Source organism: Macrotis lagotis, chromosome X (assembly GCF_037893015.1).
Source record: "Macrotis lagotis isolate mMagLag1 chromosome X, bilby.v1.9.chrom.fasta, whole genome shotgun sequence".
Lineage (NCBI taxonomy): Eukaryota > Metazoa > Chordata > Mammalia > Peramelemorphia > Peramelidae > Macrotis > Macrotis lagotis.
In genome coordinates, this window is record NC_133666.1 from 128,378,878 (window position 1) to 128,392,983 (window position 14,106).

Consider the following 14,106-nt stretch of genomic DNA (forward strand, 5'->3'; position numbering starts at 1 on the left):
AAATGTTCAGATGTATGATATATTTCTTGTGAACGACTTCTTTGAGATCTGAACCCTTTTTAAAAGAAAAGATTGTTTAAAAAGTATCCTTTTAATGTTCTTGTCACATTATGAAAACTTATTAGAATTTAAAATAATGGTCATTTTTTAGGCACAGTATTCCTGCTTAACTCATTTTCCTAGTTTTCTTTATCTTTAAATCCTCTTAAATGAACTGAAGCCCTGTTCCTGAATAATTCATTGGATGTCATTTTAAAGTTTAAAAAGTATCCTTTTAATGTTCTTGTCACATTATGAAAACTTATTAGAATTTAAAATAATGGTCATTTTTTAGGCACAGTATTCCTGCTTAACTCATTTTCCTAGTTTTCTTTATCTTTAAATCCTCTTAAATGAACTGAAGCCCTGTTCCTGAATAATTCATTGGATGTCATTTTAAAGTTTGCTTGAGGATACCTTTCTGTAGCCTATTTTAAAGTAACATTTTTTACCTTTAAGTTTTTTTTCTCCTTTTCTAGGAACAACCTAATCAAGCTAACTTTGCAAATATTTGCACTGGATTGGAAGTCTTAAGTTTCTTGCTTACTGTCCTCCAGTCTCCAGCAATCCTCAGTAGTTTTAAACCTTTGCAACGCGGGGTAGCTGCTTGTATGACATGTGGAAACACCAAAGTTTTGCGTGCAGTTCATAGTCTTCTCTCACGCCTAATGAGCATTTTCCCCACAGAACCAAGTATGATCATTTTCTTCAGTTTTTTACTTTTATCACTATCCCAATTGAAGTGATTAAGTAAAAGGGGAAGGGAGGCATATCTTTCAAGTGTGCTATAATCTTCTGTTTTATGTGTTTTGTATTTTATTGTTCCATTTTAGTTTGCACTTTCCACCCCATAAGAAAAAGCTGAAATAAGTAATCATGTGGAATACATCATTATCTTTAGACATAAAAACTTAATAACCTATGACAGTCATTGCTTTGGCTCAAGAAATGTCTGCCATAAATTTAATGTCTTTTGCAATTATGTTTTTTATTTGGTTGTGCAATTATTCATTCGTTGAACATTATTGTTTTACTAAGACATGAAAGGGAAATTAAGTATAAAAAAGTACTCTTTCTAATGTTGCACAGTTAACAAGAATGAATTCTGTTAATGTTACATTTATTTAGAACACATTTTAATGAGAAAAAAATGATTTGTATGAATAATACAGAAATATGTGAGGAGAGTTATACCTGGGATGCAGAGAGTAGAAATTACTTTATCTATCAAAAGGAAGTTATTTGGAAGGGGCCTTGTTGCTCATTTTCAATACATTGACTGTCACTAATGCATTTATTATTAGTAGGTGTAGGTGTGTATGGTATTTTGAAGACATAAACTGCTTTTTTACTCTAGTTTTAAACTCTGATTTCAGGTACTTCAAGTGTGGCTTCAAAATATGAAGAACTTGAATGCTTGTATGCAGCAGTGGGGAAAGTTATTTATGAAGGGCTAACTAATTATGAAAAGGCTACAAATGCAAATCCTTCTCAGCTCTTTGGTGAGTATTCTTTTTGTTGTCTGTAGCATATTTTTTCATTTATTGAGTTCTTTGTCATTTGACATGAACTGTTTAATATAGTAGCAATGGATATTCACAGTGACTCCAAGATATTGGAAGAACTCCGTGAAATGCCTTTTAAACCAACAAAGAAAAACTAAGTTTGAATTAAATTTGATCTAGTTTTAATGTTGATTTATTTTATTTTGAGAGACAGGCAGCATGGTATAGTAGCAAGATTACTGGACTTAATAGGAGAGACCTGGATTCAGATTCTGCCCCCTGACCTTACTAACTGTGATCATGAGCAGGTTACACCACTTCTAAGCTTTAGCTACCTCACATATAAAAAAATAGGACTGCTAATAATACCTTGTCCTGGGGGCAGCTAGGTGATGCAGTAGATAGAGCACTGCCCCTGGAGTCAGGAGGACCTGAGTTCAAACCCAGTCACAGACTTAATAATTGCCTAGGTATGTGACCTTGGGCAAGTCATTTAATCCCATTGCCTTAAATAAATAAAATTAAAAAAAAATAACACCTTGTCCACAGGTTATTGTAAAAAATCAAATGAGATAATTATATAAAGTGCTTTGTAAACTTTTTTAAAGTATTTATTTTGGGGTTGTTGTTTTTAATGAGAAGTAGCGTGGTAGAATGAATATCTTACTTTTATTCATCACTTACTGCATAATAAGCACTGGGAATACAAATAAACAAGAAATGTGAGCTCTCTAGGAATTCACATTGTTAATAGGGGAAAATAATGTATTTAGGAGGTTTTGGCAGCGAATTAGTGGACCTAAAAGCAGAATTTCATCTTCAACATCATTTTCATTGACAAAATCTTTTCTATTTTTGATGTTGAATCATTTAACAATGCCAAGGACTTTAGTAAGTACTTTTTTTTCTGGGTTATTGGTATTGTGTATATTTTAGGTTGCATTTCCACAAGGGTAGCTGTGCCTTGTAAACACTACTTATTCCTAAATTTCCTGAGCTTCTCTCCTCCAAAAGCCATGATTGGCATTGGTGGTTAATATGATGTGTACTTTTTTCATGAGGGTTTCTTTTGTTGAATGCTATAATGGTCACAATGGAAGGAATCTTAGTGATTTGGGAGAAGGGATACTGTGATTTTCTGGGTTCAGGGCTGTTTTCACTAACATTGAAAGAGGGTATAGTGGTCATTGTGTTGGTTTGGCTGACTAGACTCATTGCTACTTTAGTCTCTTGTTGCTTAAAGGATTTAGTGTTCAAGTCCTATCTCTGATGCATATTGACAGTGTGATTTTAAGTCCCTAAGTCACTCTTAGTGCCACAGGTTGTGCTAATATCATTAGCTTTAGCAAAGTGCTCTGTATCTTTGGGGAAAATGTCATACCATGAATTTGCTGCACAGGTAAAATCAGTAAACTTGAGATCAATATTCAAGAAATTATAGGAGCAATAGCAGCTGGAAATTTTGTGAAAGTTAGCAATAAATATATGCCAGCATTTTTAATCATGTCATCCCAATTTACCCCCATTTATTTAAAATGATTAGAAACTGGTTTAAAATGTACTGGTATCCCATTAATGAGTGCATTACTTCTAATGACTGAATGCCCATATCTCACAAGCTCACCAAATAGATTATATTTGCAGAAGAAAAATTAATTTCAGTTTATATTTCTTTACTAGTTTAGAGGTTTCTTCTGTAATTACAGAGTGAGTAGAAGTGAATATCTAAAGTTAAAGTATTCATAAAAAATACAGGAAAAATGCAACTTAAGTCCATGCCGTAAATAATTCCATGACAATTTTCATGAATTAAAATAAGCAAAAAAAGGATTTTTTGTAAATGTTTTTTTATCTACCTGCTGATAAACACTGGCATATGATTATAACTTGCATTATAGATAACATAAAGAGCCCTGAATATGGAGTGAGAACACTGGGTGTTTTGGCCTGTTTGCCATTAATTAGCTATGTGACTTTGGACAAGCCTTTGGTCTAATTCCCTAACTGTAGATCCATTGTTCACCCTGAGATAAGACAATATACTATGGTTAACAGTTGATAAAGAAACAAAAGTTATCTGGTGATCAAATCTCTAAGAATTTTACTGAATTCACTCTTAGAACCAACTTCAATTGCTTCATTCCCAGAAGTCAGAAAATGAGAACTACTTATCTTCATCTCTTCCCATCTGGCCATGTATTCAGGCCATTTTCTCATTTTCCCTGCAACACTATCCTCCCTCCTTCACCTTTCACCCTTCTTCCCCAAGTACTTGCGGTGGTTAACTGACTCAACTTTGGAACTTTGACAAATCTAGTGGTAAAAAGGTATAAACTTATGTAGCCCACTTTATCTAATCAGTTCTCAGCTGCCCATCTTTTTCCATTTATCCATTCATTCAGGGTTTGCCATCTATGTAGTAATATTCTACACCCAACCCAGATACCCCCCTCCATTTTCTTTCACTGGGCACTGTGATCAATCAGTGTTAACCATTGCTTGCTTCTCTAAAGGATATTTCAGTTGACTGATCTAGGATCAACTTACTATCCCTGTTCCCCAGAGCAAAATTCCCTCTTCAAAGACTACCTCTTCAAAGGATATGTCTCTCCTTTTATGTAAGCTCCTTGAGATTAGAGACTAATTTTTTTTTTTGTATTATAATGCCTACTGCTTCGCTCAGTGCTTGTTACATAGTAAAAACTTAATTATAACCTATAGGTTTTCAATGGTTTTTAGGTCTAGTTAGATCCCAGGCTATAGAAGCATGTTTATCTCCATCTCTCAAAAAAGTTTTTTAACTTTTCATGGTATTTGCCATGATAGAAGGTCTTGTATTATTTTGGGCATTTCTATAATTCTGTAATAGCTCTGCTTTTCAGTAAATTAGAATGTTTATTCAGAGTTAATCCTTCCATCTATGGGGACAAGACTTCTAGACCCACTTGAAATTTAAAAAAACAATCCCTCAGACATTTTTTGGGAAGTTGATATTTTGTGACCTGATTAAGATGCCCATATCTCACAAGCTCACCAAGACTTCTTCTGACAACTGTTCTGCAAGATCTTGAATAACAAAATGTTTTGTCTTGCTTCACCTTGGGGCCCACAGCAATGACCTCCCTTCCAGAGGGGAGCTGAAAATAAGGAGTCAAGCCACCACTGCCTTATGCCTCCAGCTCAATTTTATTACTGCTTAGCTTCTACATATATACTATTAGGTCTTCCGGGGTAGAACAAAGAATAATGTGGTAATGGGGGTGCACAAGCGGGGTATATGTGCAGCGCCTTGCATTACAGGATAAGGGAGTACGTTAGGGGGGAGGTGGTAAAACGCAGCTGTGTCTAGTGCCCTTGGGTCTGTGGGGTGGAATGTCCAGCTCCCAAGGACTCCTGCGTACCTTATCTCTTAGGGCAGCAAGCCAGCTTCTGCCAGGTGTCGGTCTGTTAGAATAGCCTGTGTTCCCACAACAAAGTGGGTTTCATTTTGTCTTGCCCAATATTCAAGGCTTCCTCAAAAACAAAGGGATAATGTTCTACTGAAAAGAGACTGAGAGCTCCAGATTGATTTTATAAATAGTTTATTACTCAAAGTAGGTTACTTAAATCTGGTGGTAGTCCGAAACAGCAATCAGTCAACACATTGGATCCCCACAAAAGACCCCTCCCCCCAAACAGCCCATACTAATTATAGAAAACAGGCAAAGGGAGGAGGAGCTATAGATTATGTTAAATGTGGATTGACTTGGAGTTTATTTACTCTGCTCATCATTGGACTCAGGTTCCAGATATCTGGGTGCTCTATCAGGGCAAGAGAGTTCCATACATGCAAGGCTCTGTACTGGTCACTGTGCTTTCACCGATAGGGACCCCACAATTGATTTGATTTGAAATTTATCTTTTTTTTCCCCCAGTCTTTAATGCTAGTTTTTTATTATCAGCCTCGAGGCATCTAGCAGCATAGTGGATAGAGTACTGAACCCAGAGTGTCAGAAAGACCCTTGTTTAAATCCAACTTCAACCACAAGTCACTTAACCTCTGTCTACCTGAGGTTCCTCAAATGACACTGAAGCCAATGACTGAAGCTTAGAATATATACAAAGGGGATGATGTGAGAATAAGCTTGAAGAATCATCTGAAGGCTATGTTAAGGAATTGGTACTTTATTTTGTAGACAATAAAGATGCACTATAGAATCTGGAGCAGTAGGATGTCAAAAAGATTTTTAAAAAGTATGCTTCGGGGGTGGCTAGGTGGCATGTTGGATAAAGCACTGGCCCTGGAGTCAGGAGTACTTGGGTTCAAATCCAGTCTCAGACACTTAATAATTACCTAGCTGTGTGGCCTTGGGCAAGCCACTTAACCCCGTTTGCCTTGCAAAAAAAAACAAGCCTCATTCTGTATTCAGCAGATCAATTTATTAATTAGCAGCGTTAATGTGGCAGGAGAGTTTAGAAAATAACAGATACAGAAATATCATTTAAGGGAGAGTTCTGAAGAACAGTAATGGCTTTTCTTAAACTACAAAAGTAACAATGGTCTTGGAACATAGTTGACATTTGCAAGAGATATTCTGGAAACAAATGACAAAATTTGTTGATTGAACATGGGATACAGGAAAAATGGGACAGGCAAGAGAACAATGGAATTCTGAATTCCAGAGAATCAAAAAATCATCAGCAAAAAATAAATAAGGCCCATCAGTTGGTGAATGGCTGAACAAACTGTGGTGTGTGTGATTATGATGGAATGCTAAGATGCTCTCAATAAAAAGCTAGAAAGACTTCCAAGATCAGGTGCAATGTGAAATATTCTGTACACAAAGAAACAGCTTCTATGATGACACAGAAGCAGAGGAACAGAAATAAAACATAATTCTCTATCATACTCCCCACAACTGATATTTCAAACCTTCTCTCCTCTCAATCTTTCCACACAAATCTTTTCACCCAATCACTCAGAAGACTTCACTTTATAATTTACTGAAAAAAGAGGCTTTGTGCTTTCTTGTCTTCCTTACCCGTCATCATTCACCATTTTCTCCACCCCTTGTACATACTTACTCCCATTTTTAACAACAGCCTGGCTTTTTGCTCATTTCCTTTCTATCCACAAGGCTCATTCTCTGCTCTTCGAAAATCCCCTATTCTCCCAAAACCTGTCTTTTGTTCCTACCAATCCCTAAACTATTCTTCTCTTCCCTTTCAAAAAAAATTCATAGAAAAAGTTGTCTACAAACTCAACTTCCTCTTCTCTTTCACACTTCTCAACCCTTTGAAACCTGGCTTTCCAATGTAACCACTCACATCAAACATCTCTAGTCAAACTTAGCAATGATTTCAGATTTTCCAAATCCAACAGCCGGCTCTGAATCCTAATTTTACTTGCTCTTCCTCAATATCTGGGACCAAATACTTTTTATCTTGCATCACCAAAAGATTATTAACATTAAAAATATATATGTGGCAAAATAGCTCAGGATCATGCATGAGCAATTTATTCACAGCTCTTGACCATAGTTATATGTATTGAGGAACAGCTCAATGGGCTCCCACACCAACTGCTTGTCATAATCTGTGCAATATTTTTTAGTCATTTTTGTATTTTCAGCATACAATTTGTTGTTAATCTCTGGATCACTCTTTCAACTGAAGAAGGTTGTAGCATTTCTGAACTCAAAATAAATATTATAAATTCAGTAAATAGGAATCTTTGAAGTACTTCCTCATCCATAAAGAACACTTGAAGAAGTACACATTTAATAATGTATAATTGGGGGGGGGGGCTAGGTAACATAGTGGATAAAGCACCGACCCTCGAATCAGGAGTACCTGGGTTCAAATCTGGTCTCAGACACTTAATAATTACCTAGCTGTATGGCCTTGGGCAAACCACTTAACCCCATTCGCCTTACAAAAAAAAATGTATAATCTCTGCCCTTAGAGAACTTACTGATATGATTGGAGAAAGAAATAGTTATTCCTGTGCATTTTGTAAAATAAGTTTTCTTTTATGATGATTTTTGACACATGGAATAATCATTGCTACTTTAAATTTAGATTATAGTGTACCATTTATTGTAGAATTTTAATGCTAACGTTTGAGAAAATCATAATTTATGTAATGTTCCAATACATATTATTTAGTAACATTTTGTTGCTGATTTTTATCTATTCCAATTGATTTTTTATTGTAGAAATATTACTTATTTTGTATCTTTCCTTCAAAATGGGGACATTTTATTATTTTTAGGTACCTTGATGATTCTAAAGTCTGCTTGCAGTAATAACCCTAGCTACATAGACAGACTGATTTCAGTTTTCATGCGTTCTCTACAGAAGATGGTTAGAGAGCATTTAAATCCACAGGCAGCATCAGGAACTGCAGAAGCTAATACAGGTAACATGTTTGGTACCTTACTCTTTTTAATAATACCACAGAGAGAATGAGAGTGATGTGTGATTGACCCCTCAATAATAATGGGCTTGTAAATTTGTATTTTATTATTATATGTAGTGCATATTAAGCATTGGATCCAGATATATGGTAAAAACCATAAAAAAATCAACTTTTTTGAAATTAAAACTTGAGAATTAAAAATTATAGAAACTTTATGTTGGAGTATCTTAATAAAATTACTACGAGGTGGTATCTTAGTCAAAAATTTTCACCCTGCTAAAGTAAAATATGTGGAACTATTTCTAAAATGTAATCTTTAGTAATGTTACATCCCCTAAAGACACTTAAATAGATATTTTGTATTCACATATATTATTTACGCAAAGAATACAGTTAAGATTGAAGCTGCAGTGTAGCTGGGAAGAGGAGTAGAGGAGGAAGAACTCTTTTTGTGGAGACTGAGAACCTGAATTCAAATCTTCTTTTGGTCGCCTATATGTGATTTTGGGCATGCCACTTCTTTGTAACTCAGTTTGCTCCTTTATAAAGTGAAAGGTTTAGACTCAATGACCTGTAAGTTTCTGGGTTCTTCAACCCAAGGTTTTTGATTTAAAAGTATAGCTTGTGGAAGTTGAGGCCTTTGTCTTCCAGCTTCTGTGTGTCATTAATACAATTTCAGGATCTCTATAGTGACTCCCAACTTCATGTATAAATCCAATCTTTTTTCCTCTTATTCCCCCTAACCACATTCCTTTCCCATATGTAGACTTTGCCTTGTATCTCTACTAACTTTCCACTAGCTAAATGGTTTTGAAGAAGTGAAAATTTTAATAGATTTCTTCCCACTTTAAATATATCTACTTGAATGGAGAGGGGTGGGAAAGATGTATGTTTTGTCCACAAGTTTCCCCGTTAACTAATTATATATAAAGATAAAACTGTAATCTCTTATATTATGTTTCTGTATATAAGCTGGGACAAGTGAACTGGTCATGTTGAGTTTGGATCTGGTGAAAACTCGTCTTGCAGTGATGAGCATGGAGATGAGGAAAAATTTTATTCAGGCCATTCTAACATCACTAATTGAAAAATCAACTGATGCCAAAATTCTTCGTGCTGTGGTTAAAACTGTAGAAGAATGGGTTAAAAATAATTCCCCTATGGCAGCCAATCAGGTAAGCTATTAAAATAAATGGTGGCATTGCTATTAACTTTGTGATCTAGTCTTATCATTGTCCTTCCATAGAGGGGGTGTTTGTGTGTTTGTGTGTGTGTGTGTGTGTGTGTTTGTGTGTGTATGTGTGTGTGTGTGTAGTTTTTTTTACATTCATAAGTTTTATTGATGCTTTCTGTTTTTATATCAGTCATTTCATATCTTATCCCCAACTCATTCCTTATGACATTGGTCACTTTATTTTAACCACAAAAAATATCAATCAGTTAAAATTACTTATAGTGACCATAAGCTAACATGTTGCATTTCACATTTGTAGTTCTTAACCTTTCTATTGAAGGGAGAAAGATTTCTTCACCTTTTTATCTGAGCCAGATTAAAAGTTTAAACTATTGTGTTTAGCTTAATATAATCTATTTTTTAGAGGAATCAAGATTTTCTACAGTATTGTCCATATTGTTATAAAAGGAAGATCTTAGTTGGACTAAATCTTATTGCCCATCTCAGTGTAATATTTATGTTAAAATGATACTTCTTGTTCTTATTGGTGAGAGGTTAGGGACAACATAGCAGAAGCAGCTTCCTAAAATTTCAGTGATGGCCTTGAACAAAAAAGAAAATTATTTTCTTTAAAATATGACTTTTGGTCATTGTCTATTGTGGATTGAATGATTTAGTTGGTTATTGACATATCTGTTCTTATTAGCAAATAGTTTTTTAAAAAAATATTTCATTAGATTATTTCTAAATAACTAACTTTTAGATTGACTTAAGTCATCTTTCAAGGTTGTGTATATATATGTGTGTGAATTCTTGTGTGCTCAGTTAGTCATCCTATATCAAAGTGAACATAGCATTTAGAAAAATTTAAGTATCCATGTTTGAAAACCATTTTTTGTATGTTTTTAAGGTTTATTAAAGATTTTGAGTTTTACAATTTTTCCCCCATCTTACTTCCCTTCCCCACCCTCCCACGGAAAGCAATCTGTCAGTCTTTACTTTGTTTCCATGTTGTATATTGATCCAAATTGAGTGTGATGAGAGAGAAATCATATCCTTAAGGAAGAATCAAAAAGTCTAAGAGATAACAAGATCAGACACAATAAGATATCTGTTTTTTTTTTCTAAATTAAAGGGAATAGTCCTTGAACTTTGTTCCAAGTCCATGGCTCTTTATCTGGATACACAGATGGTATTCTCCATTGCAGGCAGCCCAAAATTGTCCCTGATTGTTGCACTGATGGAATGAGTGAGTCCATCAAGGTTGAACATCACCCCCATGTTTGCTGTTAGGGTGTACAGTGTTTTTCTAGTTCTGCTCATCTCACTCAGCATCAGTTCATGCAAATCGCTCCAGGCTTCCCTGAATACCCTTCCCTCCTGGTTTCTAATAGAACAATAGTGTTCCATGACATACATATACCATAATTTCCTAAGCCATTCTCCAATTGAAAGACATTTACTTGATTTCCAGTTCTTTGCCACCACAAACAGGGCTGCTATGAATATTTTTGTACAAGTGATGTTTTTACCCTTTTTCATCATCTCTTCAGGGTATAGACCCAGTAGTGGTATTGCTGGGTCAAAGGGTATACTCATTTTTGTTGTCCTTTGAGCATAGTTGAAAACCATTGTTAACAGGACCATCTTAAGAAGTCTTTGCTTTAGAAAGATGACTTTATCACATTGTATGTATTTATTTATTTTTTTTTGTCACATTGTATTTTTACAGAGGTGTAAAAATTTATAAAATGATCATTGAAATACTTTGGAGTGTTTTATTTTTCAAATTAAGAAAATTAATTATCTTTTTAAAAATTCACAGACACCTACACTCCGTGAGAAGTCCATTTTGTTGGTGAAAATGATGACTTACATTGAAAAACGTTTTCCAGAAGACCTTGAATTGAATGCCCAATTCTTAGACCTTGTTAACTATGTCTATAGGTAATTACATCAATTATTCAAGTATTGTAGCTGTTTGGTCCATTTGTCTTCTAGCAATGAATAAACTTAAAAGAATACCCTAAAGTGCCAAATCAAACAATGTATGGTGAAGGATTATTAATGAAGGCACTTTCTGACTGTACATGAGCCATTATTTAAGTAAACTTTGTGATTATTTGCATTTGAGCACAGGTAAATTTGCTCCTGGATTCCTAATAGCCTGAGGTCTAAAGAAATTCTAATAAAATAGATTATAAAATAATAAAATCCTAATAAAAGAAATTCTGTATTTTTTATGTTTTCTTTTACTATAGAGATGAGAACCTTTCTGGAAGTGAACTCACTGCTAAACTAGAGCCTGCCTTCCTTTCTGGCTTACGTTGTGCTCAACCACTCATCCGAGCAAAATTTTTTGAAGTCTTTGACAATTCTATGAAACGTCGTGTTTATGAACGCTTGCTTTATGTGACTTGCTCTCAGAACTGGGAAGCTATGGGGAACCACTTTTGGATCAAGCAATGCATTGAGGTAGGATGGATTTATAACTGTGAGCTTGAGAATCAATGATATACCATGTGGCTGATTCTGTGCTTTTAAATCACAAGAATTTGTTCTTTTGCATGATAATGCCAGAATTTTAAACCCTTTTATAAAAAACTACTTTTTAACTCTTTTGACTGAGCATACTTGAAATATTAACACTTAGTGTCATATTTAAATGCAGACATCATAAAGAAAATTTCATACTAAATTTTATTTGCCTGGATTTTGAGTGCAGATATCTTTATAAAATGCTTTTGATGGTGCATTGAAACCTTAAAAATGCCAACTCAAGATTTAATCCGGTATGTCTTTGATAAATGAAATGGGAATCTAAGACAAATTTTTACACCAGATGATGTCCCAATATATTTGTTTTTTGAATGCTTTCAAAAACCATTTTAGATTCCTCTAATAGTTTGTCAAATGCATTTTGATGCTACTTTTCAGGTAATATCAAAAAGCTTTACTTCTAAATTGTAATTCTTTTAGAATTTCATATAATTTTCTTCACTAAATAGCTAAAACTTTGTTGAGTCTTAAGTGTGAAAATAATTTTTTTATTAGGTTATTTTTTGCAAGACAAATGGGGTTAAGTGGCTTGCCCAAGGCCACACAGCTAGGTAATTATTATTAAGTATCTGAGGTCAGGTACTCCTGACTCCAAGGCCAGTGCTCTATCCACTGTGCCACCTAACTGCCCCAAAAATAATTTTTTTAAAAAATGCATTCCAGTGTTGGAAATTTGAGCATCATTTCATTCAGTTCTTAATCTCTCAAAGTATCACAGAGCTAATTAATTGTTATTCTTTAATGGCTTGATATTGCTAATCTTCTAGGGTCTTCCCCTTTTAACTCTTTTTCTTTTGAATTCTTAAAATGTTGCTGAGCAAAGGAATCTATTTTATAAATTATTCTGGAGACTTGAGTCTAGCATAAGACCAGGGTTGGAGTTTTCAATTAACAAAGAAAGGTTTCCATTAAGGTTATAGATAACACTTCTGATTTATCTATGAACATCTGATAGGATTCAGCATTTTTGGTCAGCAATTTTCCCCTTGAACTACTTGTGTAACTTAAAAAGATAAGCCTCTCAGTGTCTCATTTTAAAAATTACTAATGTTATTAAGAAAGTTAATTCCTACTTGTCTCCTTAACAACTTTGTTATTAAGAAAGTTAATTCCTACTTGTCTCCTTAACTGTATTAAGTAATAAGAAGTTAATTTTAAGTATTTAGCCAGGTAAAAAGACAACAGAAAGTCAGTGTTGGTAATGTCTCATTAACACAGAAGTGGTTTGAAAAATAATCCAGTATGTCATTATACTGTTATGTTTTATTTTTTAAAAAATCCTATATTTATAACTGTATAGGTCATTTCCTTCCATATGCCTGGTCAGGTCTCTTCTTTTATTATAAAACTACTATGTACAGAGCACTACTTTAGTTGGAGGGTAGATAGAATATAGATAGTGCATGGTCCATTACTAGATGACCAAGTAAGATTAGAGAAGGAAGGTCATTAATAACTTGGATTAGTAAAGTCTTCTTTTAGGTGACATTTGGGTTTAAGCCTTAGGATAAGACAAAGAGCAAGAGAAAAAGCATTTCAGGCTCAAGTGAAACTGGGAGCAAAGACCTAGAGGGAAGGGGAACTCGGATTCTTTTCAGAGAGTAGTGTGTGGGAGCTAGCTGCCTCAGTAATTAAAACACCCGAGGAGTCAGGAAGATTGGAGTTACTAAGTTATAGTTACTAAGCTATGCAACCTGGGCAAGTTACTTAACCTGTTTTTCCTCAGTTTCCTCAACTATAAAATGAGAATAACACCAATCCCCTAGGATTAAATGAGCACCAAATGACTTAATAGTTGTATAAAGTGCTTAGTATAATGCCCTGGCCCATAGTAGGTGCTTAAAAATACTTGTTCCCTTAATTAAATGTTTTTTTCTTCATTTGACTAGAACACAGAGTCTGTGTAGGTAAGTAATATGGCTGGTCTAGCTATAATGATAAGATGATACCTTTTTATACTATATGTACCAAATGGTTTGAAATTTGACTAATGACAAAATGATAAAGTGATCTGATTCAGATTCATTTGGCAAGATTAAACATTTATTTATATATCCTCAGATGCCATTTAAAATGATGATTGTTTTTCACTTTTCTTCTTAATAAAATATCTTGTTTTAGCTCCTGTTGGCAGTATGTGAAAGAAACACCACAATTGGTACAAGTTGTCAAGGAGCTATGCTCCCATCTATCACTAATGTTATCAACCTAGCTGATAGTCATGATCGGGCAGCATTTGCCATGGTAACACATGTCAAACAGGAACCTCGAGAAAGAGAGAATAGTGAATCCAAAGAAGAGGTAAGATAAGTTTTATTAATCCATTTTTTTGAAGAGATTGAAATGCTTTTCTTTCCAAAAGAAAATTTTATAAATCATATAACTTTTAGATCAGAGACATACATATGTTCTATACCTGAATGATAATT

General features: G+C 34.4%; 1 protein-coding gene across 6 annotated transcripts in view; it reads left to right on the top strand.

The window, feature by feature from the left end:
• TRRAP (transformation/transcription domain associated protein) overlaps nt 1-14,106 on the top strand; it is a 172,466-nt gene that overhangs the window by 64,433 nt on the left and 93,927 nt on the right. For all 6 annotated transcript variants that reach the window (XM_074200404.1, XM_074200408.1, XM_074200407.1 and 3 more), the window contains exons 44-50: nt 519-732; nt 1,416-1,541; nt 7,798-7,944; nt 8,917-9,119; nt 10,944-11,065; nt 11,380-11,593; nt 13,799-13,978. In XM_074200404.1, the coding sequence (XP_074056505.1) occupies nt 519-732; nt 1,416-1,541; nt 7,798-7,944; nt 8,917-9,119; nt 10,944-11,065; nt 11,380-11,593; nt 13,799-13,978 (1,206 nt within the window). The remainder of the gene's footprint in view (nt 1-518; nt 733-1,415; nt 1,542-7,797; nt 7,945-8,916; nt 9,120-10,943; nt 11,066-11,379; nt 11,594-13,798; nt 13,979-14,106) is intronic.